The sequence below is a fragment of the Hippoglossus hippoglossus genome, chromosome 8 (assembly GCF_009819705.1).
Source record: "Hippoglossus hippoglossus isolate fHipHip1 chromosome 8, fHipHip1.pri, whole genome shotgun sequence".
Classification (NCBI taxonomy): domain Eukaryota; kingdom Metazoa; phylum Chordata; class Actinopteri; order Pleuronectiformes; family Pleuronectidae; genus Hippoglossus; species Hippoglossus hippoglossus.
Window position 1 is genome coordinate 6,507,872 of NC_047158.1, and position 24,043 is coordinate 6,531,914.

Here is a 24,043-nt window from a genome sequence, read left to right on the forward strand (position 1 = left end):
TTTCTCCCTCTTTTAGAAGCAGTTACCTCTTCCTCTGTTCCTTCTTTCTAACACCCACAACATTTAGTACACCACTTTGTCTGCATTCATTAAAATAATATAACATATGTACCCACTTATCAAAAGACATGTTACATAACTAACTGACGTGCATGACACAGAAACGTGTGTCAAATATGTAGTATGTATCTGTAGAACGTAGCAAGACGACACAATGGTTAAAATGTATTTTGTTTTTTCACAGTCAATAAAAATCCAGTCATTCATATTTGTAACTTTTATTTTTTTCTGGCATGTAAAGTACAAATAATTAAACAATTCCATGAAAAAGTCTTCAAGCGTCTTCAGCTGAAATCCCAGTAATAAATATCCTAGACTAAACTGAAAGGTTTTTTTTTTCTTTGTTAAATTTTGACATTGTTCATTTGGTCATGTTTGGAAGTATGAGATTTTGTATTTCTTCCGCTGATAGTGGTGTCAGCGGAACTGTTTTGATCATTTTCACCTTTGATTTGTTCTACCATTCCAGGAAAATGTAAGAAAAACATCACTAAGTTACTGCGTCCCCTCTTCTAAATAAATAGACACAAAATACAGTTGGTTGAGAAACAGAAGGACCACTCACCCCTTTACTACCCTAGAGACTCCCAAGAAAACCTTCCTGCAGCTTTTCTGAGCCCTGCTTTATTTCGCCAGGCCGGGTTTCCAAAGAACATCTTTTGTTTCGGTCGCACAAATTGATATTGATACTGATGATCTCAGTATTAAAATGCTTTAACAGAAACAAAACCCCTTTATATGTGTATGTTTAAATGGATTGACCCATCAGCATAAACAGGAAAGCATCTTGAGAGCTTAACAAACCCAGGACAGCTCCCCTGTTACTGGCTAAATGCTTGACCCTCAAACGGCCCAAAGCCTCACTCCAGGGGGCTGTCCCGCGTCTCAGGGGTTCACCGAGTGGTTGAAAAAACAAGACTGTGATTAGATTAAATAATTAAAAGATTTTCATTTAACAAGACAAACAGAACACAGGCAGTAAAGGCATAACATCTAGCACACAGCATGTATGTTTATACACTTCAATTAGTTAAATATAGCAGTGCATTCTTTGACTATGGAGAACGTTTCCAAATCGTACTTCTAAAGCTGTTTTTCTATTTGTCCCCCTTTTTAAGAAACGAAATGGTGTAACCACAATTTTGGCAAACTTAAAATCTTTTAAACTTGCAAATATAATGAAATAAACCATAAATATACACAAAACATACTTTATACGAGGCAATAATAATAATCATAATAAATAGTTTTTAAGTTAACAATAAGTTAAAACTACAAGCTTAAAGTCGCCCAAATAATACAAGTTTGTTGGCGCTATTTTGAATTTTTTCTGTTTAAATTATTTTATGTTGCAACAAAAGCTACCACAGACTTTTACAAACACAATTGAACACAGTTTGATTGAAATAAAAAAATCTAACTAAGTCTAAAATCTGCATACACTGTAAAAACTGCAACTAATTAAGTAATGGAAGAAAAATAACAAACTGTACCCAATCAATGCAACCAAACATAATATTTGACCCATGTGTGTTCTCTATGGCAACATCAACAACACAAATACGCTAATTTAACAAGTGAGTCTTGATATGTAAATGAAATCAATAAATTACAGGAAAATAAAATGATATTTGAAATTGACATGGGCTAAAACTGATGATATATTAGACAGTATTCCTTTCAAGGTCATCGAGATTTGCTCTATTAGGTCAGCCAAATACGCAATTTGTTTGAGCTTGCATGGTCAGAGCACAAATTAGGGGCTGAGGAAGTGATTGTGAAAATTTTGTCGATCACAGCTCTCATTGCTTGTTTTGAATTTCTCGAATGAGTCTGCTCATTTTTAATGGTTCTTTGTCCAAACTTTTGCTCCTTTCACTCTTCCGCAAACCTTTTCAGTGTGACGTTTAATTTCTTTTTTTAAAAATATATATCATTTGTTCTCAGTCAATATAAAAACAAAGCACATTGCACTTACTGTTCCATAGGAAAGTTTTTTTGTCTTTTTAAATGATTATTGTTGTTGCTCAAGCAGTGTAGTACTGTTTCCTGCCATGGTCCTTCGCTCTCTACTGTACAATAGGTGTAGGTCTTTGTATAGACTGTGTATGAAAGGTTGTTTCGGGCTGTGAGTTTGGTCTGTGGCTTGACTGTACTACATCGGACATGGCTGGGCAAACGACTCCAGCTGCAGTTCAACACGGCCTGTTATCTCGGTTGTTCCTCACGTCTATCACTGGTCTCATCAAGTTCTCAGCCCTACTCTGCTATCTCTTGCAAATTGCTCAACTCAAAATAGCTCCATTGGCTCTTTTATGTGGTCAGCTCCGGACACGCCAGCGACAGTCATTCAGAGTTATTTTGGGAAGTGAAACAGTATGAGTCAGATTGAAAGATGCCAGAGTCAGTATTTGAACTGGTGCAATGTTAATGGTTTTAAAGGATTAAATTGGTCACAAGACAAAGCAGATGATATAAATGTCAGGGGGAAATACATTAGACGGACGGATATGACTTTTCTTCTTTTCTCAATAGGTGGATCGATTCATCGCAATTTATTTTTGATATGCCTTTTTCATCATTCGGTGTGTGCATGAAATGTGTGCAAATGAGAATGCTTGCAGCTGTTTCATGTTAGCATTTGGTTTAGTGGTTTTAGGATTTACAAATGCAAACTGATATGCGCAACTTAGATATTTAAAAGTAACGATAACTGAAATTGTAGAGGGTCCTTATTCAATAAATAACATAGATTTGTACAGCAATTACTCTGGGAATAATATAGTTAGTCTTAATCATCCTTCTTGGTACTGACTTGCAAAGCAATTCTTTGGCAAAAATCAAATCTACCTAATCATTAAAATCATGCTCAATGTTTGTTTTTAATTGGCGAAACTGTTTGAGTCTGCATTCCTTCTCTTATTTATTTTTTATTTGCAAGCAGCGATTCCGTTTTCCAGCTGAGCAAATGAGCTGGCCTCGCTGCAGCTTTGTCTGGGATTCTCAAGTCAAAGAAACTTCACTTCACTGCACCATCATTGAAGCAACACTGTACACAACTTCAGGACAAGAGATGTGAGCGTGTCTAAGCACTCAGAAGTAGAGATGTGTCTGTCAGGTGACACCCCTAACTGTTAAATCTTCCTCTTTTTATGCCAAATTTGTTTTCTTTTCAATCGGTTGAATGTTTTTTACGAGATACAATGTTTCCTTTTCCCCTTCCTACACCCCCCACCCAAACACCGCATGCTTGTTCCCCCTTGCTCTGCAAAGATCAGAGGGTTTAAAATAAAGCCATGCGATGTCCCAATTTTTCCAAGCTTAAGAATCTGTAAAAATTCAGCACAAGGTCTTGTTCTTTTGTATGTATAAAAATAGATTTATCTCTAATGTAATCCTTTCAAAGAGATCGTCCTCTTTGGCTAACACAGCGTCATTTAGAAAAGCAAAAGCAACATGTCTTGAATATATTTGACCTTATTTTATCTATTATCATGTGCAGATGTCTTGATATTGAAAGACAGCTCTCCCCATGGAAAATCTTAAGTCTGATCTTTAGCAGACAATTCAACTCGACAGAATGGCCTTAATGTTTCATCAGGGTGCCATAAATAATTTTCATGCAATTGGGCTGAGGATATTTTGAGAAATGCTATTTTCGTGGCAGTGCCAAATAGATCTGAAGCAAATAAATGAGTAGCTTTCTGTTGTAAACAGAAATATAATTGTGACACTTATTTGTGGTCTCGCTGTCGTACAGTCATCTTTTGAGAGGGCAGGAAGCTTTTAAGAGAATAGAGGGGGTTGTAAATAAAACTGAGGAAAAGCATTTGGAAAAAGCTGAAGGAACTGGTAATCTTCTCTCCTCAAAGGATCAATGATAATTTGAACATCGCCAGATATCTTTGCTCCCACATGTGACTCTGAAGTCAGCTTTACAAAGGTTCAGCCATTATAAACTGCAGTCCTCTCTATCTGCTCTGTGCATGTTGTTACTGTGGAGCGCATGTATTCTGCTGAAATGCAAAACTTTGACCTCATTTGCTGAGGTAGCTTCTATGTGTGCACTAGACTGAAGAATAATACCGGTGCTCTGAGTTTTTGCTCATCTGTTCTATTTCTCTGCAGACCTGCCGCGACCATTGTTCAGACCATGGGTGTGTTGTTCGACATTTTTTACTTTACGTTATTTTTTGCAGCCACTGGGATCATCAAATGATCAAATCTGAAGAACTTCACTTGATACGGGAATGTTCAAATTCAAAGCAGTCAGCTGGAGCAACATAAACTGGTCTTCTTTCACATCTTGTTTTTCTTGATGTCTTGACACCAATGTTAGTTAAAGGGATCTCACACCAAATCATGGCTGACACAGTCGTGCAAAGTAAAATGGCCTGTGGACAATGTTAAATAAAGGTGCAATAAAAACAATGACGCAAAAAGTGAAAACACACCGGTATTTTCCTTTTGACGTGGCTGTGTTATGGTGAAACTGTTTTCCCCTCGCATTCATCCCTCCCTTGCCCACAAGAGAATTACTAATTAACACTGTCACCATGCAGATATACTGCCACTCTGCTCTGAGTTCACAGGCAGTCTGTTTGTGTTGAATCCATCTTGAGCATAGATTAGAAGAAAATACAGGAACCTCTCTTTTGTTTCTGTGGACTAAATATGTGTATATATCCTAGTTACTGAACAGTGTTTCTGTGATACATAAGTGACGATTGTGTTGTTCGGTGTGAGACTGTGAGGGAAAGAGTGATTCTGATGGCCTTTGGACTACTCTTTTCTGTGACCAGTATTCATTTTCATTAGTTAACCTAAATTATATTGGGTCTGAGCTAACAAGCTCACATAGGGTAGAGAAACTGCCTTTACGCTAGGCACCACCTAATTGCAGGTCAGGAAACAGTAGTCAAAGTTTCTAGAAAATGCTTACATACTCGGCTATTATAACCACCTTAAATATTGAATATATAGTTATATTTTAATAGACGTATATAAGAGAACACTGTTTTTTAATTTCATTTTCTTTGATCTAAAAAAATCGCTGATTCAAAATGCCCAAGTGTAAAAAAGTGACTACATCCTCTCCAGCAAGATAGTGGGAGAGATGGTGGGGTAAGAGTTTGGGTAAATTGCACATATTCTTTCATTTAAATTTTCGATCATTTTGTTCATCAGTTTTCATTATTTGCCTGAATTCAATCAAAGCACTCAGTACACATTCTCTGTCACATTCGTTAGACTGTCTCCTAAATAGATAGCTCTTGCCCCTACCCAACAAACCAGCTTCGTACCCCTTCTAATTCAATCCAGGCAAATAAAGGAAGGACTAGCATGTTGTGTAAAGAGAAAAGAAAAACTCCACTAGTGTGTTTGTTTGAAACTCTGACATGTGTATGCTCGAGTATGGATATGTTTGGTTATGTGTGTGCGTGTGTGTGATTATCTGCATGTCTGTGTAATAATATATTATGTATTTGTGTGAGAATGTGTCAGAGAGAGACTCAGTCCAGGCCCATGTAGAGTGATGGCACGGGGAGCTCAGGTAGCTCCCCCTGCAGGTCGAAGGAGCTGGTGCCAGCAGCCTCTCTCTCTCAGGCCTTGTGCTGCTTGCTGGTTTTGAAGGAAACCTGCAGCACGCGGTCACCCAGGCGGTAGCCGTTAAGGCTAGCAATGGCCATGGCGGCTTCATCGTAGTTGGTCATGGTGACAAAGCCAAAGCCCTTACATTTGTTGGTGGTGAAGTCACGGATGACCTTGACATTGGTAACGGCGCCGAAAGGCCCAAAGAGCTGCCACAGGACGCTCTCGTCCGCCTCGGGGGACAGGTTGTACACAAAGATGCACCATCCGGCTCCAGTTGGACCAGTAAGGTTGACTCCGGCAAGGCTGGTCATGCTGTCAATGGTGATGGGAGAGAATCTGGGGAAGAGAGTAGGAGAACTACCATGGGTGTCATTCTGAAGTTCAACACAGCATTCAGTGCTCTATCCTGTCTCTAGTGGGCATATGGGCATCTGTTCGAAATGATAAAGCTTGTAGTCGGGTATGGTGTCGAGGGACCCCATCTCCATCCCCTCTGCTGTACAGTAAGTCGATAAATATGCGGGCACTGCAGTGGTCCCAAAGTACCCACATGCAAACAAAATGACACTGTATGCCCTGAGACACAGACGCCCCCCACAATCTGCATTTTATCTCATTTCTCTGCTGACCAAAGCCTCTGGAAGAATTAAAACACATGAATCACAATGTTCAACAGAAATCACAGTATTGAACAAAACACAGAAACCTAGAGAGGGATGAAAAGCAAATTGGAATCAAAATCATACAAAAACTGGAGCAAACAGAGGAGACGCAAACGGAATCTGGTATGTCCATGCTGGTGAAAAAAAGGGACATTAAAGCAACTGAAACTGACAATGTTAGTTCATAAATAAATACATAGATAAATTATTTCTATTAATTAAAACAAACGAACAAAAAGGTTAAACAAAGCCATGCCAGAATACCCTGCTGTCGGGAGGCTGCATCATTGCCTACTGCAATTACAGTTTGTATTTTATTACTGGGCTGCTTCTGTAACATGGTTAAATGGGGAGAGGGCATTAAGAATTATGGCCATCATCTAATTTTGAGATGAAGTCAGCAGGTGGTATTCCGGGCACTTTGTTTGAGGTTTTATTTTGGCATGGATGCTTTTGAAAGTACACCTTTGGCATTTACCTCTTGACTCCGTAGCTGGCGTTTAGTAAATTGTCGAGTCTGCAACGCAAGAGGGAGAATGAAGGGGATGCAGAAGTTAGTTATGAGCTCTACAAGGAAGGGGGGCTGTCATTTAACATGTTGCTCCTTCACCAGCTGGCCTCCAGAGGGCATCCTTCACTGCACCGCAGTCCCAAACCATCCAACCAACTGATGGCTGGTCAAATACTCCAGTGAATATGTGCCTCAGCTGGTATTTATACGGGAGTTCAGTAGTTAAAAGCTCCAAAACAGGTCCCCATTTTAATAGTTAAACTGTAAGGCCATTCACATCTACCAATTAAAAAGGTATTATCCATAGTGAGTAAGTGACTAACCCCAGAGGATATCTAACAGTTGTTTGTGAAGTTCCATGAAATTATTTCATACTGGAAGCCTTCGACTTAAAAAACGTTTTAGCCTTTAATTGCAATTAAACACGTAGATGTGGCCAAATTTTTGACAATTTCAATAATTATAAATCCTATCATGCCCATTAATTACAGGCAAAACTTGAAGGTTCAGTATGATTCTTCTCAAAGCAAAGTTTATTTAGCGTTGTTTTTGTATTATACTTGATAAAATCTGGTCTCTTACATTGGTTTTGAGCTGTTATTTGGATCTGGTCCCTTTCCAAGTGAAGGGATCACGCTGCAGTTTAAAAGAAAGTCAGAGAAAAAGAGTGAGAAGGAGGGACAATGTCATATTGCCATTTCCTTCTTTACTATGAAGTAACAATATTGCGAAAAGGAACAGGTTATTAGTGAGTGTTAATAGTGACAGAAATGTTTGTTTTTCCATTTGGGATGTGTTTGACCATTCAGTTTTCCTGCTTGTAGAATTTCACCACACTTGCTGTTTTTGGCTTTGTGCGACTTCATCTGCTGAACTGTTCTTGAACATAGACACTGAAGAATATTTACTCTTAGCTATTATCTTGTGTAGTTGAGGCTCGACTCCATGTAATACTGAAACAACGAAATGTCGGCACACTTAACCCATTGCATTTAACACTTGAAGGACAGTTTCTTTAAGCAAAGCAACAGAGCAGGATGACCTGTGATTTGGTCTTGAAAAATATCTTTATATAGACTTTGTATCTGTTGGTTAGTGATGGACACTCTGAGGTTGGTTCAGCCAAGGTTTTAGTACCTGAAACGCTGAGTCTGGTGGTGCAGGGGCCCCGTGTAGCGGCGGGCAGCAGTCTGGTACAGCTGAGTCAGCAAGGCCTGGCCTGTCTTCTGGCTGGGGTTGTTTGCGAACTTGACAGTGATGGGCTCAGCGGCACCCAAAGGCTTCTGTCCGTTCAGACCTTTGATGGCCTCCTCTGCTTCATTTCGCTTGTCAAACCGGATGAAACCCACTCCTCGTGATATGCCTGCTCCGATTAAGAAAAAACAGACCGATGTTACTACCTTGGCGTCAACTGTTGCTTCCTAGACTGGGGTAGATCGAGTTCGTCAAGATAAAATGAGTGTGGCCTTGAGAAGTGATGTAAGGCTGTACCTGTAACTTGGTCCACTAGGATGCGGGATGTGATGATGCGACCGTATTGGGAGAACAGCTGTTCCATGTCTTTCTGGCTCATGGTCTTGGGGAGTCCACTTACATAAAGGTTGGCATCACGAATAGAAGCCGAACTTGGCCGGGCATATGATACCTAAGTAAATAAAAGATTGCATTTTTATTTACATACCCCCACATCGCATTTGTCTCAGAGGGCTTCAATAGGAGAAAAACAAAGACTTCAAGTATAGAAATATGTTAGTAGCCTGATCTAAGTGGATTAAGTTCCCAACGAGTGCCCAACACAACGTCTTTATTTTGACTCCCACTGATTTCTCCTTATTCACCCCCGCCACAGTTCAAACTCTCTCTTTGCTTATCTGTGGATTTAATCAGTGCTTTTAAGGTCACACTGAGCCACAATGAGACGCTCAGACACGACTGTGACCATTACCCAAACGAATAGCAATCACCAGTTAACAAGCCAAGATGTCAGCTTTGATTTGCAGTGAGAAAAGCCCTAGAAGCTGCATATCCCTGAATTCACCAGCGACTTAATTAGTGCACAGCCATTTTTGGTGTGTCTGTGTTTGTATCCCTTATGGTTTTCTCTTGGTCTACTTTCCGAAGATTCTCACTCTACTAGTGCTGAGGAATATATGATTCATTGTAAAAGCAATTACACGCATTCTTGCTATTGTGTTTATGTGCGCATGTGAGCACATGTGTGGTAGATAGTCCAGTTCAGAGCATTGTTGGGAGTGTTGTGTTTGTGTGTGAAGAAGAGACAGAGTGAGTGTTGTGCGAGATAGGCTGAGCTGCCCTCCCTGCCCTGCCTCCTTCCTTTGTCTCTCTCCTCTGGGAGAGAACAGCTCCACTGGCAAAACAGCAAACAATGCAAGAGCATCACAAGACATGCAGGATCCTAGACAACTTCAATACACACTGCTGACACATACAGTTCACACGCATGTGTATTGTTGTGATGTTCAAAAATTGTGTTACTTTTTTGTTTACTTTTGTAGCATTAAAATTGTGCTCACAGCTTTCTTTGTGCCTGAGCATAAAAAGAGGGCAAATTACACTGCATGTATACTATCTTCCAAATGAATACAGGTGTTCTGATTTCATCCATCAGTACAAAGCACCAGTGTCAGTGTGTACACAGACGGACTGTATGAGCAGGAGGGTTGTGTGGTGCAGTGATTAGGGTGTTCTGGACGAGTCAGAGGGGAGTTGCTGTGTTCAGGGAGCAGAGGCTGCCCTATAATTAACCCTCTCCCTGTCGCTCCCATAGTACAGATGGTGCCTGAAGCCCATATGGCCTCTAATCCCGTCATTGGCATTCTGCTCTCCGAGCAACCCCCCTACCATTTTACTGTGCCCCCTCCCTCACAGCCTCACCCCTCTCTATTGAATGGAAAGCCGAGATATAAAACCATGGCATTGAGTTATTTTTTTAAATGTGTGAATAGATATTAAGAAGTTGTTTATAGACGGAGCGATCTGTGTTTTGATACATCAGATAATTAATAAATGCCTTTACATAAGAGTAATAACAAATTGTAATAATTAGCCCTGACACTTTTAGCACTCTTCTTGTATTTGAAAGTTTATAGTCAATATCACATACAATACAAAATGTGTATTTGTTCTTCCAACCGTATCCAGCACTGGGCATAGCCTGCTCATAGTTCATTGTTTGATCAGTCACAAGTCACGATTAACGCCCCTTTTCATGGACAGCTGTCTCAAGATCACCTGCTCTGCTCTCTCCCAAATTTGATTTGTTGATCCTGCAGTTTGTCTCAATCTTTGATCCACTTTGATCAGGTTGGGGTGGGGGAGTGGGGGGGTTGAAAGGAAGTCGTGATTAATAGTTTACACCCCCATCCCCTTCCTTCATCTGATTTTTGGACAAAGAAGGCCCCTAATTAGCCCCGATTGGAGGCAGATGGGGTAACCTGGTCTGACCCTCGTGCACCCACAGTCAGGCGTCCTAATTACATTTCCATCACAATAACCTCTGCATGCTGTCCGCCCCTTGCTTTCTGACCTCCACTCGCTCCTTCTCTTTTCACCCTTTTCTCTCACTTCCTTTGTTCTAGCCACGGCTCCCTTCTGCCTCCTCCTCCCCATTTTACTCCCCTCCCTCTGTCACGTCTGTCCCCATCTCTCTCAGTAACCCCCCCCCCCCCCCAACCCCAACCCCCTTAACAAAATCTCCACTTCCTTTCTTTTTGTCTAGCACGCCATGTAGATTCAAATAATGAAGAGTGAATGTCGCAGAGTAGGGGTCTGCTCACCTTGATTGTTTTAGTCTGTAGTTTGAGACCATTCAATGTGTTGATGGCCTTGTCCGCATCATTTGGATCCACATAGTTTACAAACCCATATCCCAAACTCTGACCTGGAGACAAAGGGAAAGACGTAGGGATGTTGAGTATTATCAAAAAACATTTGAACTACGATTCTTTTTTTCAATGTGGACAAAGTGTTGTACCTGTTATCTTGTCTCTGACTAGCTTGCAGGATTCAATCTCTCCAATGCTACCAAACAAACTTTTGAACTCTTCTTGAGTCATGTTCTGAGGCAGATAGTTGACGATCAGGTTGGTCTTGCTGTCATCTGTGGAGCCATTGGTGCTGATGACTGGACCATTTGGCATACTGGTTCCGCTTGGACCATTGGACACCTGGGTTTCCATGGTGCTGATTATCTGCTGAGGAAGAGGGTGGAGTTAGATTTGTATTTTACAAAAAAAAACAGTTGGTTTTAGACAGTTGTATAAATATGCATATCTACTATTTGCACACAATGATGAATTAACAAATAGAAGCCACGCACGCAACAACGAACACAGACTGTCCATATGTCACTGTCAGAGGCAAAGGTTTGGAATCAGCATTGCTAAAATGGAGATGGGTGCATGGTCTGATTTATCATCCTCCCCCCTCCCCCGTTTCACCCCATCTTTCCTCGTCTCTCGCTCCTCGCCGCTGGTCCTGCAGATGTCACAGTCCCTTTTTCCTTACTCCTCCCCTCCCCCTACTCTCTTCCAGGGTCAAACACCATTACATCATTACACAGGGATGGATAGTTGTGATGGTGGTATGTGAGTCTGGCGTAAGGCCGAGGAAGTGAGGGGTTGCGGGGGGTCGACACGCCGGACAAAGGCTAGAGTGACTGTTAATGGATTTAGTGCTGCAATAAATGAAGGACATCGCGTTTTGGTTATAACAAATAATTTAGGATTACACTTTTGTTCTTCTGACTTTGTTATGGGGTCTTTGTGATCAACTGACTTTTATTTTTGTAAATAGGGTAAGGGTTTGGGTAAGTGCACAGTATAGTGTTTGTGTCTGTTGTGTGCACCATCATGTAGCTCAATTTGATCCACAAGAGATTCTCAAGGAACATCTGTTTGGTCAGAAACTAAACTCCCTGCTCCACTTTCCCCTCCCTCCATCTTTTATTACTCTAAATCATGAAATATCATTTTCTTTTTTTTATGTAGATGTTAAGTTATCCTGCTTGTGTGTCATTGCTTGGTCTGACATCGATGCCTGGGTATGAATTATTAATCTTAATATCAACTCTTTTAATTTTACATATTCAATATTGATAAAAGCTGTTTTTTTCATTTGCATCTGAATTATTTTCATGTTAGATATTTGATTTATATCCCATGTCAGAGTTAATAAGTTTGCACATTTAGATTTCGGTTCTCTTTGTTTGCTCATGCAACTAAAATGATCTTCCGGAACATAACCACATGTACATTTGTGTGTTTTTGAGTGTACACTTGGGACTTTGGTACATTTAGGTACCTGAATTCCTTCTTTCACCAAAAACACATATATAGTGGGTTTGAGCTGTTGCAGATCTCTAACTGGTGGGTGTTATGTATGTCAATAGGACTAAATGAGTCTTCTCTAAACTCCTGGGGACTGCAGTGGAGTCCAAAGCAAGAAAGGGACTTAATTAATGAATCTTTAGAATTATTTACAAATTATATTGAAGGAATTTCCTAACGTGGTGGAGGCTGCATGACTTTTTTGTTTCTAAAAACATAAGCAGCTTTATTCTAATGCCCCGAGAGGGGTGAGTATTTATTTAATGCTCTCTTATATATTTTTTTTTATTGGGTACCTGGAATAATCACTGACACAGACGAGGACTTTTTTTGAGGGTGGAAATGTGGCTTTTCACAGTTCACTATTTTTGTAAACCCACCAACCTATTTTACTTCTATTGTGCTCCATTTCAGTTCCATTATCATATCTAAAATTAAGCATTCCTTCTATTATATTTTCAAATCTGCGTGCCATTTCAGGTTTTCTCTCTCCATCTCTAGCATCCAAGACTGGCTCTGTCTAATGTGCCTTTTTCCCTTGTCTCCATAAACCTACTGTCTTGCTTTGAGCCTCACCTCAACTCAGGTTACCCAGGTAACGGCCCCTCAAAGACTGCATTGTTTCTAATGGCAGAGTGGCTTTCTTGCTTTAAGCTCAGTGTGTTTGTGTCTGTTCTTGTTAGGAGCAGATACACAGGTCAGACATTTTCCCTACCATGTACCTATATACAAGGTTTTACAGATGTGGTGAATATCAATTAGTCAAATTGATAATGACAACCGTTGACAAGGGTTAAGAGTTAAGGAAGCTTAACTCAAAAAACAGACATTTACATAAAAAGGGATGCAAAATGTAAAATCATGTAAAGAGTTTAACATACAGCTAAAATGCCAGCTGACAGAAAAAGGTGGAATGAAGCTGTAATCTTATATGAATTGTAATACTGACCTATAGTACATTGTCGTGTGATGTGATGCATCTGACTGTTCGAGATATGAGTAACTGAATGTGTCCCAAATATGACAAAAGCATTTTGAAGAAGAAAGAAAAAAAAACACACACATATTAGGGCCAACTGAAATAACCCTCAGCGTGACAGAACACGCATCCCTAGTGAACAGTGTGAAGTTATATAATTCTCAGAGCCACTGAGTTAGGGCTGGACACTGAGATTGGCTGACTCAAGCAGCAACTAAGATTTGTATACAGAAATAGAGAGAAAAGGCGTCCTCTGAAGTTATGTGAAACAAATAGAAAAGATAAAAACCACAGAGGACTATTTCATCCGTGGGCGGAAATATTTTATATTGTTCACCAACAACAGAAATCTAATCAAATAGTAATAGAGTTTAGTTTGCAGTAACCTAATTACTATGACATGAAAAAGTCATTCTGATGTAGGAAGGCCTACAAATGCATGAATACTCACAGTATGCCCAGTATAGATCTACTCCAGCTACAGACATTTCAGCTTCTGGAGACAATAAAGATCCTCACTCCAGGGGCACATTGTAACTGTGACATCCAAGGCGTAACCATTGCCCTTTCTATCTCCAACATATTTCTTATTAACTACCCAATAAGAATAGGTCACTATCATTTAAAAAAATTCTTTAAAAATATTCAAAAGGTTACGGGTTGTTAGGGTAGCACTATGTGTCCCACGCTGCTTTTTTTCTATTTTGGGGTTCTGCGAGATCTCCCTCAATATTTAATGCACTGCATCAGCATCGCCTACACATGGTCCCAGACTTGCACGCAAACAAGAGCCCTGCCTCCCCCTGCCAAACACACGAACCCAGACTTGCACGCAAACAGGCGCCCTGCCTCCACTGCCAAGCACATGTACCACCTACACTGTACGCTATTAAATTACAAAACACAGAAGCATTACATGACTGAATGTGAGTGCAGTCGATCTTTCTCTGTCTTCTGATGTTTATAAACAGCTTCCCCCCTCCTCAATTCGTTTCTGCTCCAAATGTTTCATTAAGAAGCAACAGAAAATGTATTTAAATGTCAGTGCACTGAAACATGTGAAAGAAAAGGACATGGTCTCTATTTGTATTTTTGCTTTGGCATGCAGTCCCAGCAAAGAGGGATTAGGTCTTAAGTACAACTGCATCATCAAACAAAAATACAAACATCTATATATTGATTTTAGTTTAGTTTGAATTAATAATGGTAAGAAGAGACTGCTTTCTCCTTTTAACAAAACCTTGCCTCTAGTCCACGTTATTTTGCATTATATAAAGATTTTTTATTTTTTTATAATTTCTTTATTTTATTTTTTTTTGGAAGGCATGAATCAAAAGTAAACGCAAGGCTGGAGTGTAAATGAGCCTTCTAAATAACACAGATTACAGGATTATCCCAAACAAAGGGCATTAGCCACACTCTCTGCAGCTTAAGGGATCATGGTGGCAGCTGTAAAACAACAGGACGACAGGAGTCACAGCTCGTGTCAGCCCCACCGCCTCCCATTCTGCGCCCGGCAGACTAAAAATAAAAGATTTTATCAAAGATTTCTGCGCTGCGAGTATGTTGTGCTTTGATAAGATGGAAGCAGACAACGTCAAAGGCTCGCGGAGACAAATCCGCCCTACGAGTCCCTGTAGCATGCGGGGCGCTATCCAGCGTGCTGAAAAAAGGGAGTGGCTTTCGGACGGTCTCATTTCAGGCCACACGGGCCCGTGAAACCAGCACAGATTCGTTTTTATTTTCATTTTCAGCCGAGTTTAAAACGTTTGAAATTGAGTTATTCATTAAAAACACACGTTTAAGTCAGATGCATTTTCCCTCGATTTCTGTGTCTTTCCTATTTAGACGTTGTTGTTTTTTCTTTTAAAGGCAAGACTTGTGAGCTCTGCAGGCATTCATGAACCGGGGGCGCCTTTTTGCTGAATAAACGTATTGAAGCGACCAAACAAAAGAGCCACCCGTTCCTCCTCTTCTCCCTCGCAGAGGCTATGGCAGCACTATGAATATTAATGTAAACAGTGGCGCTTTGTGTTGTGGCCAGGGGCTGCAGGACTCCCCGGGAACAATGGCTGTTACAGTTGCCAGCTCCAAGTCCAAAACAATTTTATAAAAATATAAAATAAAATCATCAACCATGGATATTTGCTGTGGATATATTTCGATGACAGGATTGTCTTATTTAGCTGTATTTTTTTTTCTCAATGAAGGAAAAGGCGAATAACCACCATTATTAATAGATCCATCAGAGAAAATAAGCATTTTCAACCAATTTTAACGCCAGTTTTTTTATGATTCATATTTGTTTCCTGAATATTATTGTCAGGGAAAATTGATTTTGCTGTCTCAGGCAGAAGACGCATCCTCCATCTCTCTTTCTTCCTTTCAGGTTTTATATTTGTTGCTGATAATTACATGTAGTCACAGGCAACAGGAGGCAAATCACTGCTTACATAATTGCATCTAATGTCTCGAGTAAGTCAGACAATGCTGTCTTAACTCCAGAAAATATAAACATGTTTTTGTCTGTGAAATGGCCTCTAAATTTTTAAAGCAACAGCCAGTGATATTAATATTTAGTTCTTTAAAGGCCCAGCAGTTGTTGCTTTGGCATCAGTTTACCTGTTTAGACTGGTTTACAGTGATGGCCTCGGCTGTCCTTGTCCTTGAATTGTGTAAGTGCCTCGGAAAGGTTATCTGACTCAACGCTTTTATTTGCTTGGCACTGCGGTACAGGCACGGAGGACTGCGGACCATGTGGATGGGGAGCTACAGCCTCTGCCCCCGTGACACTGCTCGTCTACGAGGCCTGCGAGGGACAATGGGAAGCTACACTGAGAGGAATTAAAGACCTGGAGCTGGAAACGTGTCAGGTGCACATCAGTCCCAGACTCTCTCTCTCTCTCTCTCACACACACACACACACGCACGGTGAAACAACCTGCTGTCCACATCCATTTCGCACTGTTTTATTCGATGTTGTGGCCCTTTCACATTCCGAACATCGAGATCTTGAAAGTTATTCACGGTCCTCGATCTCTCACATCCTCTTCTCTCTCTGGGTTAAATATTTATGATGTGTTCCTTCTATTATTAGTCATAGACTGAGCAGCCTAAACATTTAATGATATGCCGATACCATCCCAGTTTACATCAGCCATTACACAAAATTCATCAAACTATTAAACTAAGGATTTTTATGAAGGCGCACATGTCTAATTTTAAAGTTGGACCTGGAGCATTAGTGCGTGACGCTTATTCCCGTTTTAGTATTTAAATCCCGGCTTCTGTAATTGAAGTAAATTGCTCTCCTGAGATAAACAACCTGCTATCAACAGTATGCGTCAAGAGGTAAAGCGGAGAATGGGCTACAGGCCGTTTGATGCTCCAAGGCCCTGGTTTGGTGCTCATGTCCAGCAGAGACACGCCCAATCCGGCCGTCGGCGCACAGCAAAGCTAATTTATCACCGCCCGCGTCTCCTCTTCTCTTTTTTTTTTTTTTTAACCCCACAAGCGCAGCGCAACGCACGCATGGCCATCTTGTAGTGCTACGTACACTCGATGCGATTCTTGGAGCAAATGCGCTTAAAATGGAGATGTCCGTGTGCGTCCTTACATACACACGCCGCCGCGGCCTCCGAGATTTCCAGCCCATTTAACTCTCGGTCGCATCGCAACGAGGAGCCCTGAGGAATTTTGGACTTTGCCTGCTTCAATGCAAACCAGCGGATGCGTAATCCTCCTCCCCCCTCCCATCCCCCCTCCCGGAGTGACTCGACCCTTTTTTTTCCTCCTTCTTCTTTTTCCTCGCTGGATGGGCCCTCAGCCTCCGAGGCATCATGTTTTGTCTCAGAAAGCCGACTCCAGCATCCTTACGCTGCGCCAGGCAAAGAAAGCGAGCCCACTACCTCCCAACCCCCCCATCCGAAGCCCTCATCTCCTCTCCTTCTCTCCATCTCCACTCCATCACTGTAATCCTGCGGAATTCCTAAAATCTTGACTCCTGCATCATTCAGGAACTGTATATTCACAGCTGCGACATTTAGACAGCCAGAGTGGCTGTGATGCCGAAGAGTAAAAGCCCGAGCTTTCTAAAATGGCAGGATAAAGACTTTATCCATAGCTGAGGATGACTGCAGGCTGGAGCACAGCCGGCATGGCGCATCACTCAGTATGAGATTGCTAAGTGCCACTATTGATTCTTAATCATATCATATGAATTACATTGCGGATTGGACATTAATCCTGAAGTTCCTGTATGTTTTGGTATGTTTGTAAAGCCATGGAGCTCCATTTAAAATCATATTCATCCCCCAGCAAAGGCTCATCAGTAAGGAAGATGTGAAATAAATCGGTGTATTACTATATCACACGTGTACATTTCATTTTCAACACATCCATCACCAAAGGGCTGACATACAATGTGAGCATGCTGCTACAACATCCCCCCCACAAACATAAAAGAAATAGAGTCATACGTACAGTAACCATTCTTGACGTACAATGAAAGAAATCTAGGTCCTTCCTTGCACTGGTCTTGAAGCTGAACGGATGAGTATCTTATGTGCTCTTCGGCCCTTATGTTACACGACCCTTATGTTCTGCCAGGAGTCCAAATCAAAAGAAAAAAAACAAAAAAAGGAAAAAAATACAATCTTCGCCAAGGGATCTCAGCCCTCTGAGATGGTAGGTGTCCTCTATAGGATGAAAATGAGGAGAAAGGGCTTTTCTGCTGGCTGATGATGAGGAGGGAGAGCGTTCTCTCCGAGTGGCGTGGGCGATGGTTCAGGAAAAAAAGAGAAGCAGTGATCCTCGGCAGGGTGTGTCCAGGGGAGGATGTTCTGGTTCTGCTGTTTTTGTGTGTAATTCCCTGCTCCTCTCGCAGTCTCCTTCTGTGCCTCTGCTGCAATGTTCTTCTTTTATGCGTCCTCCTGGCTGGCAGAGCACGCTGCTGATTGGCTAATTGTGCAGGGAGGGTACTACATGGCAGCCATTGCAATGCGCTCCTCTCCCATTATCCCCTTCAGGAGAGATCACCAAGAGTCCCCCCTCCTCCTCCCTCCCTCCCTCCTTTCCCTTTTCCATCCCTGCCCTTCCATGTCTCCACTCCCTCCTTCTCTCTGCCCTTCCTTTCTTCCTGCCCCCCTCTTCACTCACACACACACACACACACACACACACACACACACACACACACACACACACACACACGCAGAGCAGAGTGAATAGGGCTCCACCTGCACTCTCAGAACAGATGGGTGCAGCAGAAGACAGCGGACTAGTCTCTCTCATTCCTCACTCTTTGCACTCACTTCTCCCTCAGCACAGCCCCTCTCCTTTCTATTTCATTTTCCTTTTAGGCCCTGTTTGGAACCATAGCAAACAACTTCACTCCTTGCGTCTTTGTCTTTGAGAATAAAAGCGGTTTAGAGCGTAAATCTGCAGACTTCCTGAGTCCGCGTTGTCGGCTGATAGTCACAGAATTGCATGAATGTGAAAAAAAAGCCACAAAAATACACACAAACTGGTTGTGAATTGTGGCTACAAACAAAGCATCAAATCCATAATAATAAGACTAATGATTGGATGATTCCTGGACCTCTCGAGTGCAAGGCAGATGGCTAGCTATAGGGTCAGCTGCAGACATGAGAATAACAAATTAGATGCCCCCTGAATTAATATTTATCCATTCAATGGTAAGTTGAGAAAGGTGCAGTTGTAGTTTTGATCAAGCTGTGCCGAACGATTTCCTCTCCTGGTTTTTACGAACAGAAATGTGGCCAGTAGTGATTTTTGTCTCACGTTATGACATCCCAGTATCCTCTTCCTGAGGAGTCGTCATCTCTCTTTACCCACCTCCTGCTGCTCCCTCCTGTGTCCCTAGCTGTGTGGTGAGTGCTCACTGAGACATGCTGTTTGGGCTCATCTATAATGCATCCCCTGCCCCGGGACATCATGTGTGACAAATGACCTATTTCTGTGCAGACCCCCATAGGGCCTTGACCTGGGGGGGTGGGGGTGCGAGTGAGTGTACGTAAATCAGTGTACATTTGTTTATTTGTGTATGTCTGGGGGAGCTGTTCACGTGAGGAAGTGACGTGGGGAAGCAGGGTTGTGCTCTGTGTAGAGGAGAGTCGACTAAAACCTCTTGTGTGTGTTTTTTTTAAAAAATCTGGTCGACGAGTGGTCAAGTGGTGCTGATGTGAGCACTCCTGCAACAACAATCAGTTCCTCTGCTCTGCTCTCCCGAACTGACCTTGAGGAGTCCTCAGACGTCTCCGGCGTGAATGATGGTGAACGTGAGGAAACGGTTTGCATTATTGACACTGGTCACTCGCCGTTGATGGATGTCCGTCCACAATCAGATAAAGATATAGTGCAGGACGCAGAAGTAACTCATTTCCCCATTCTGTGTGTCTTTTGATTGTTTCTCCCACCTTCCAGCCCCTTCTGCCCAATCACTCCTGTTATGCCCTCTCCTCCTCTCTGTCATTGTCCCGCAGCTCTCTTCCAGTCAGATTCTGATCATGGGCCCTGTCTGATATTTTACATAATTGCCTTACATAAGTAGCAAGCTCGACTCAGAGCTTGGATGATATTAGTGGGGATGAATATTGCATGAGGAAAGCACTCGTTAAGCGTTAATAAGAGGATAGAGATGGAGCCCCACTGTCAGTCTGTCTTAACCCCGCCCCCACCGTTCTGTCAAGCAGTGACTCAACTCAGCCTGGACGCGTTGGAGCCTTTGAGTCAGTTTGTCAGAGAGGGTGGAGGAGTGTGTGTCTGTGTGCACAGGCACATACGTGTGTGTGTGTGTGTGTGTGTTGCTGCTGGTGTGTATGGACGTCTGAGAAGAGATGGTGAGATTCGGTCATTAGGTGCTTGTGTTTTTTCCGGCTTTGTTTGCCGGATAAAAGCGGCTCTTCTAACACAAAGGCGCCCAGGTCTGTCAACTGACTGCAGCCCCACTTACGGTTCACACTTGATGTGAATAAATGGGCTTAATTGTGGCCCCTCATTAGAGCCCCGGTTAGTAGCACGGCAGCTGAATCCTCCCTGTGGGTAAGAGGGCATTTGAAGCGCCAATTGCACATTATTGAATCCAAGGATCAAGCTTTGGTTTTGCTTAAAAGCCTTTTTGTTATTCTACTGATTATTTTCTTACTGTTAAGGGTTCTTCCACGAGTTGTGATCAGGAGTCTTGTTGCAGCGGTCCTTTTCTCTTGCCGTATTGTGGAATGCTCCTTGTTGCTGGAGGGATGCACTGCCAGAGAGGATGCACCAAGCACCGCTACCTGTTCAATTAACCTAGAAAATATTTCAGATGGATAATAGAAGTGCACATATGCTACATATAATTTCTATTTTAACAATACAATTTTATTTATATGAAGAGCTTCCATAAAACCTGTATGCCAGCATTGTGTGGATATCTGATTTATAATTTATTTTCTAGCGAGGCTAGTAAATCCACAATGATACAAAACCTTGTAAATTGCAAAAAACCCTTTAGGTCTGAATTCCTTAGCCTCATCTCTATTATTCCCGTAGTCTTACGTCAAAATGAAGGCCTGTTGCCATTGCCCTGCGGTAAGGTAGTGGCCTGTGAGTGAGAGAGAGAAGAAGAGAGGGGGAGAGTGAGAGAGTGACACTATATGACAGTGTATCTGGGGGATGGGTTGGATGATTCAGCCTCAGGTTTGGTTAATTCAGTGGTCTCTCCACTAGGCCTGGCTCTTGGCAATTCAGGGTTTCTCGTGGCAGCAGCAGTGAAGCAGTTATTGCTTTCAGGAAAGGGTCCAAAATAAAATTAGCCTCGTTTTAAAAGGACATTTGTTGATAATGGCAACTGGCCTAATTCAACCCTTTATGTACGATTTAGGCAATTTTCTTGTGGTCTCCCTCGTGGCTTCACTCTTGCACTTTCTCTCTGCCTCTCTCCTCCCTTTTCTCTCCATATCTTTCTCTCCCTCTGCCTGTCTGGATGTGTTGTCTCTTGGCTATTATTAGAGTAGACAGGCTGGTGGGAGGAAGTCTCTGAAGTAGACGGTCTTGTCATCTTTTTATTTATGGATTATATTTTGCTTCCCGTGTGCCTGTTTAATTCTTTTCGCACGATTATCTGTATCTGTTTGTATTCGTTCACAGGAGAACCGAATATTTCCAACCTTTCAGGCAGTGTCCACATGCTCCACCTCCTTATAATTTGATTGAAGAAAAAACATTATTATGTTGATATGTAATAATATATGTTAATGATAAGATTACCGGTGCCACGTCTGTATTTTGATGTGGCTTTGAGATGGGCTGAAACAGGACTAACCCCCTTTGCAGAGACCATGTCTTGCTCAAAACCTTTTTAAATATAAAGTCGTGGTTATTAATCTTTCATTTTGTCCTGTCTGAGTTGGTATCTAGGGACAGACCTTAAATACACAAAGCTCTTAGACATTCTCTTTGTTTTTCTCTCGCTCCTTTTCCTGCTGCTTTCTTTCTATCTGACATGAAAAAAACACACACACAAGTGACAGACACAAAACGAGTAGATGAAGTGCATGCACTGTGTATGCCTGTTTCCGTTAAGCTGAGCTGTTTTTAGCTTCATAAACTGTGTACATGCCTGACTTTTAATTCACAATGGAAAAAAAAACACATCTCCTGCCCCCACCTGAAATGTTCTCACTGTACTTTGATGTAGAATCTTTTGCATTTCCTTGACAGAGGAAAAACTTGATTATCAGATGGATAACATTGGGCTGTCCAAAGGGATTATGATAGGTTTAGCCATTGCACTCTATCTTTTCCCCCTTCATCTTTCTCCATCCTCCTCTCCTCTTTCAATCTCTTGCTCTCTCTCTCTCCATGTAGTCCAGCTCTCTCCCCCTCATGGCTCTCCCCTGTTTCAGTAATAGGAGACTTGAAATCAATAGCACATTAGTCTGGCCGGAAACTCTTGTGGAATTAAATATGAATGACTGAGATTGCAGCTCTACCTGCTGCTGAGAGAGATGCATGATGGCTCTTGGGGATATGAGGATTTTTTCATTTTTTCGTTCCTCCCTGCAGTAAACAGTCAGGCCATTTTGTGCTGTTCTTACAGCTGACCGGATGGCTGGGCTACCTTGTTTTGTCTGAGATCTGTGTGCAGCTTGTGGACTTGTTTGATAGGTATTGTTTGGATTTGTCATTTTGTCTTCGGCACTGAACATTGACCGGTCCGATAGCATGATTTGATAGAGCAAATACGATCGTGGACGTCACAAAGCAGCGACAGCTCAGGAGGCAAGAAGAATCGGCCGGCCACACCCATCCTCCAAACGCAGCAGCAGCAACATTTGAATATGAAAGAACCCTCTGGTTATCAGCAGATTGCATCTGACTTTTTTCCACTATTTCCTCCAAATACAATATGTGCTTTCTTCATTAAGCGTTCATGCTGGAACTTTTTACATGCAAATTTCGTGTCTTGGTCGTCGTCCATTTTCATTAACTGGCTCACTGTGTACAGTGGAAAAATTTCTTTCACCATACGGTTTGGCTTAAAAGCATAATCTGCAAGGTGGTTGGAAAGTGCTAGCTGGTGGGAGGAAGGTAATTCAAGACAAAAAGCCACTGCATATGCTTCTGGGAATTGATAGAGGCTTGGGTACCAGTAAGCTAATACACATAGATGATAGTGGTAGATGTATTTGTGAGCTATATTTCATCCCATCAGAGATGAAACGGTTTGTGACAGATGGAGTGATATTGTTCCCCTGTACGGCCCATGAGTGCGGCCCCTCCTGTTTTCCCTCCCTGACAGATGTAGGGGGAGGACCACAGTGCACTCTTCTTTCTTTCAATTGATTTGGGTGCTTGAACCCTTAGGGACTAAAGGATGGTGTTGGGTTGGGGGGTGGTTGTAATGGTGATGGGGGGGTTTAGTCATTTCCTGCAGCACAGAAACTGTAAAAAGTCTCACGCAAGTACTGTAAAGAACTCATAAACATATTATATGCATACATCTGCATATATTCAATCACGGAGCACGCTAATAGCAGTGTGTTCACGGCACTGAGCGGAGCTGGAAGTGAATATTTCCATAAATCTTAGTTAGTGAGTAGCAGCAAAGCAGGCATCCATGCATGTGATTTAGGCAAAGTGAAAGTGAGGATGTTTTTGTTTGATTAGCTGAAATCGTTTTTGAGGACGATGAGGTGAATACCAGCTGTAGGTTGGTGTGGGGGTTTTTTGCACAATTTAGCAAATTTTGAGTGATCTAGCACTGATTGCTTTCCCCCACCTGCCAAACCTCTGACTGTAGGATCAACACTGTAGCAGATGTGTCCTGTTGCTGGAGCTTGCTCTCTGTCCCTGGAGGCTAAAGGTCAAAAGGGTGGAGGTCGAGCCAGAGACTCTGCTGAAGATGCTACGTGTTGATGCTTTGAGAGAAACAAACAAATGAGCATCTGCCTGCCCCTTGTAAAGGACACCACCACGGGACGGAGATGAGAATAAGCATTATTGATTGCAATATTCAGTCGGGTGTAATTCCTCCATCCTGCTTTAAAACCAGCTTAACTAGCAAAAAAACTGCAACTATTTTTTTTATTACCAACAAAGTTTTATATCTTATTAAATAACCCAGAGAAACATTTTCTTTTTAACAAATGATTTCATGTGTCATTGGCCCCCATACCCCCTATTTTGTTTCTCCTTTATCTGAAGGACAGATTGTGGGGTTGTCCTTCCTTTTTAGGACTTAATGTTGTTAAAGTTTGTTCTGCTGGCGGAGTAATGTCCTGGAAGCAGACCCCAGGAAGAAAAAACGTGGTTAATGGTTTTAATAGGACTCCCTGGTGGGGAGGGATAGAGAGGGGATGTGCCCCGGCCACGGGCGCGTGGCGGC

The 24,043-nt window shown here is 42.0% G+C and overlaps 1 protein-coding gene across 17 annotated transcripts; it reads right to left on the reverse strand.

Moving 5' to 3' along the window:
• Positions 1-262: 262 nt before the first annotated feature.
• On the reverse strand, positions 263-18,235 carry elavl3 (ELAV like neuron-specific RNA binding protein 3). Of its 17 annotated transcripts, none has more exons than XM_034594418.1 (8): positions 17,638-18,234; positions 10,823-11,042; positions 10,626-10,747; positions 8,320-8,473; positions 7,966-8,194; positions 7,411-7,464; positions 6,796-6,834; positions 263-6,012 (listed from the first exon to the last, which is right to left on the reverse strand). In XM_034594418.1, exons 1-8 carry the CDS (start codon positions 17,644-17,646, stop codon positions 5,664-5,666), a joined length of 1,176 nt encoding a protein of 391 aa, XP_034450309.1. In that variant the 5' UTR covers positions 17,647-18,234; the 3' UTR covers positions 263-5,663. The 17 variants fall into 17 exon arrangements, with proteins under 17 accessions (XP_034450309.1, XP_034450310.1, XP_034450312.1 ...); XM_034594419.1 differs by having other exon boundaries at positions 10,823-11,039; positions 17,638-18,231; XM_034594421.1 differs by having other exon boundaries at positions 10,626-10,729; positions 17,638-18,230.
• Between the last annotated feature and the right edge of the window lie 5,808 nt (positions 18,236-24,043).

What these genes read in the sequence shown, in the direction of transcription:
- elavl3 (XM_034594408.1), bottom strand. Translation starts at nt 15,912, where the DNA reads ATGGTCCGCAGTCCTCCGTGCCTGTACCGCAGTGCCAAGCAAATAAAA. An exon ending in AGTCAGAGACAAGATAACAG is followed by an intron (nt 10,748 to 10,822) that starts GTACAACACTTT and finishes ACATCCCTACGT; the next exon opens with CTTTCCCTTTGTCTCCAGGT. An exon ending in AATAACAGCTCAAAACCAAT is followed by an intron (nt 6,835 to 7,410) that starts GTAAGAGACCAG and finishes CTTGCGTTGCAG; the next exon opens with ACTCGACAATTTACTAAACG.